This window comes from Montipora capricornis, chromosome 8 (assembly GCF_036669925.1).
Source record: "Montipora capricornis isolate CH-2021 chromosome 8, ASM3666992v2, whole genome shotgun sequence".
NCBI classification, from domain to species: Eukaryota; Metazoa; Cnidaria; class Anthozoa; order Scleractinia; family Acroporidae; genus Montipora; species Montipora capricornis.
The window spans coordinates 27,132,621-27,135,120 of NC_090890.1; the positions used below are offsets into that span (position 1 = coordinate 27,132,621).

A 2,500-nucleotide genomic window follows, 5' to 3' on the forward strand; every position below is an offset into this window, starting at 1 on the left:
TTGGCCTAAGCGGAAAATACCATAATATTCTTTGTCAAGAACCCATGAGTATAGGAACTTCCATATTATTAAGCACTTTATCCTTGAGTCAACCTTTGCGTTTATCTTTCTATTTGTAGAACTAACTCTTCTGCAGGAAACTCTAATTTGCATCAATTTGCATACATTCTTTTTGCTATTTTTGTCTTCGTTAGACAATTACTTTATTCTGATTGGCCATTTATAACAGTGAGTGCAGAGCCGAAAAACTCGTGGCGTTCTAAAAAGAGAAAGATATGCGCAAAGGGTGACTCGTGGGGGTGGTATGGGAGAGGCAAACTCCTACGCATGGGCTCCTGTCTGACCGGGTGCAATGGTTGTGCGCATGCGTGGTGTTTTGGCCACACTGGGCTAGTGTTATGGTGTGTCATCTTGCTTTTTTATTGCAAAAATTTCTGTTCACCTTCTCCAGTGCACTTTTTGATGGTGAAATCGCGCGTAAAAACATACCCTATTCTTGGTTTTCTCTCACATCAGCAGTAGCCATGTTTTTCAACGAAAACAAAAGAAAACGTTTGCATAGTAATAGAGTTCAATTCCGGGAAGGTTTTTTTTTTATTTAGGACAACACCACGGAGGCCGTGACGTCATTTGAAAACTAAGAATACCCACGTTGTCTTATGCCCAGTTTGTAATGATTGTCGCACTTTGTAATGACACTTGATGCAATTGGTAACAAAGGACCTGTCGCACTTTCTAGCAACTATCCATCACCGTCTGGAATAAAGAAAGCTGTCGCTGTTTCACTTTATAATATTAACCGTTGTTGCAGTTTGTAATTTCATTATAATTAAATACATTTTTTTGATATTCCACCCGCACCTCTTGTAAGCTATGTGTATTTATCAATAGGCTAGTTTCGAATTGTGCAACAACAAACCGCATGAAGAACAGAGTCGAAGGGGAATAATTTGTAATTTCCTTTGTTTTGACCAAATCAAAATGCTAATTATTCGCCAGTGAACGAAACTAGCCTACTGATAGTGCAACAGTTTTTATTGCAAAATGCAAGGGCCTTTTTTGTTACGCACGGTCATAACATCTTTCAAAGCTGTGCAGCTTTAGTTTCATGATAACGGTAACATAGAGTGTCAAAAGTAATTAGCGAATTACTTTGGTTTTGCATTACTTCACTCAGTGATATTTCAGTTTTCGTGCCACTTTTTCAACCAATCAGAAGTGAAACCAAAACAACTCGTGACTCGCGCGCGCACATTTTCCCGCGCTTTGTGTCGGCTACGGGTAATTACTTCGAGTTTAGATTGGTTTACTGGATTCTCTCCGTCTATTTTGATTGGCCAAAGCAATTACTTTGCTTTTGGTTTTACGACATGCACTCGTTTAAAAACCGCTCTAACGGATACCACTTTTATTTGGTTGCTCACATACAGAAGCCACTGCCAATCTTACATTGGCCGAAAACGAGGGAAACAACAGCTATTGCTTGGCAGAGGATGCAAAAACAGGGGTCGCGTGACTCATGAGCTCGTGCACGCGCTAGGATTCTTCCATGAACACACGAGACCAGATAGAAACAAGTTTGTGAAAATCTTGTGGGACAACATCCAGAATGGTAATGTGTACAATTATGAACTAATGCAAATCGATGGCTAAAACGGTTCCACGCACTGTTCATCTATATCTTGGTGGATTAATTAAAACTTTGCAAAAATGCAACAACAACAAATGTTCGAATGATTTTCAGCCATGTAAAACGTATCGAACCACGAGTTTATCACTTGGTTGCACCACTTTCAATTTAATATCCTGATATTTTAACACTCTAGCTTGTCGTCGGGTTTTTAAAATTTTATTTTTCATTTCTTCCTGCATTTGTGACGTAAGGAGAACATTGTCCGTGGATTGGCTAAAAGGTGGAAAGTTGTTCTTAAGATAGAGTCTAAGAAAGACATTGCTCCAATGATTAATATAGAGGATATTACCTGACTGCGCAAGGGTGTAATGTTTTGATTATTACACAGAGAAAAAAAATCCAAATCTGAGACATTTCAAACTGATTTTATTTTAGGAATACGTACTTTGTATTTCCGGTTAAAGTCCCGACCTCAACTAGTCACGGTGATCACTTTTTTTGGCGCTTGAAAAAACGAATGAATGACGTTTACCAACGCCCGAACGACTTCGCGTGTGAGCAGAATGCACTAATATAATAAATTTTGTTATTGACTGAGGCCCGGTTCAAACGCCGCTTCACTCATGTGCCGAACCTAACTGAGGAATTAAGTATGGCAAAAGAGCGGCGTCTGTATCAGTTTGGTTCAGCAGTTTTAATTTGGTGCGACAAAAGCGTTAAGTTCGACAGGGTCTGTCGCATTATTTGACACTGAAGCGGCTTGTGATTCACACAGCGTTCTTCTCATGTGGCGAGCCATATATTATGATAATTTATACATCTTCCCATAAGTCCCTCCGAGAACTTGTTGCATATACTTGTAAGTTT

General features: G+C 39.4%; 1 protein-coding gene across 1 annotated transcript in view; it reads left to right on the plus strand.

Moving 5' to 3' along the window:
• Positions 1 to 2,500, plus strand: part of LOC138014334 (low choriolytic enzyme-like) — a 13,596-nt gene that overhangs the window by 5,721 nt on the left and 5,375 nt on the right. The window contains exon 4 of the mRNA XM_068861392.1: positions 1,431 to 1,612. Coding sequence (XP_068717493.1) covers positions 1,431 to 1,612 — 182 coding nt within the window. The remainder of the gene's footprint in view (positions 1 to 1,430; positions 1,613 to 2,500) is intronic.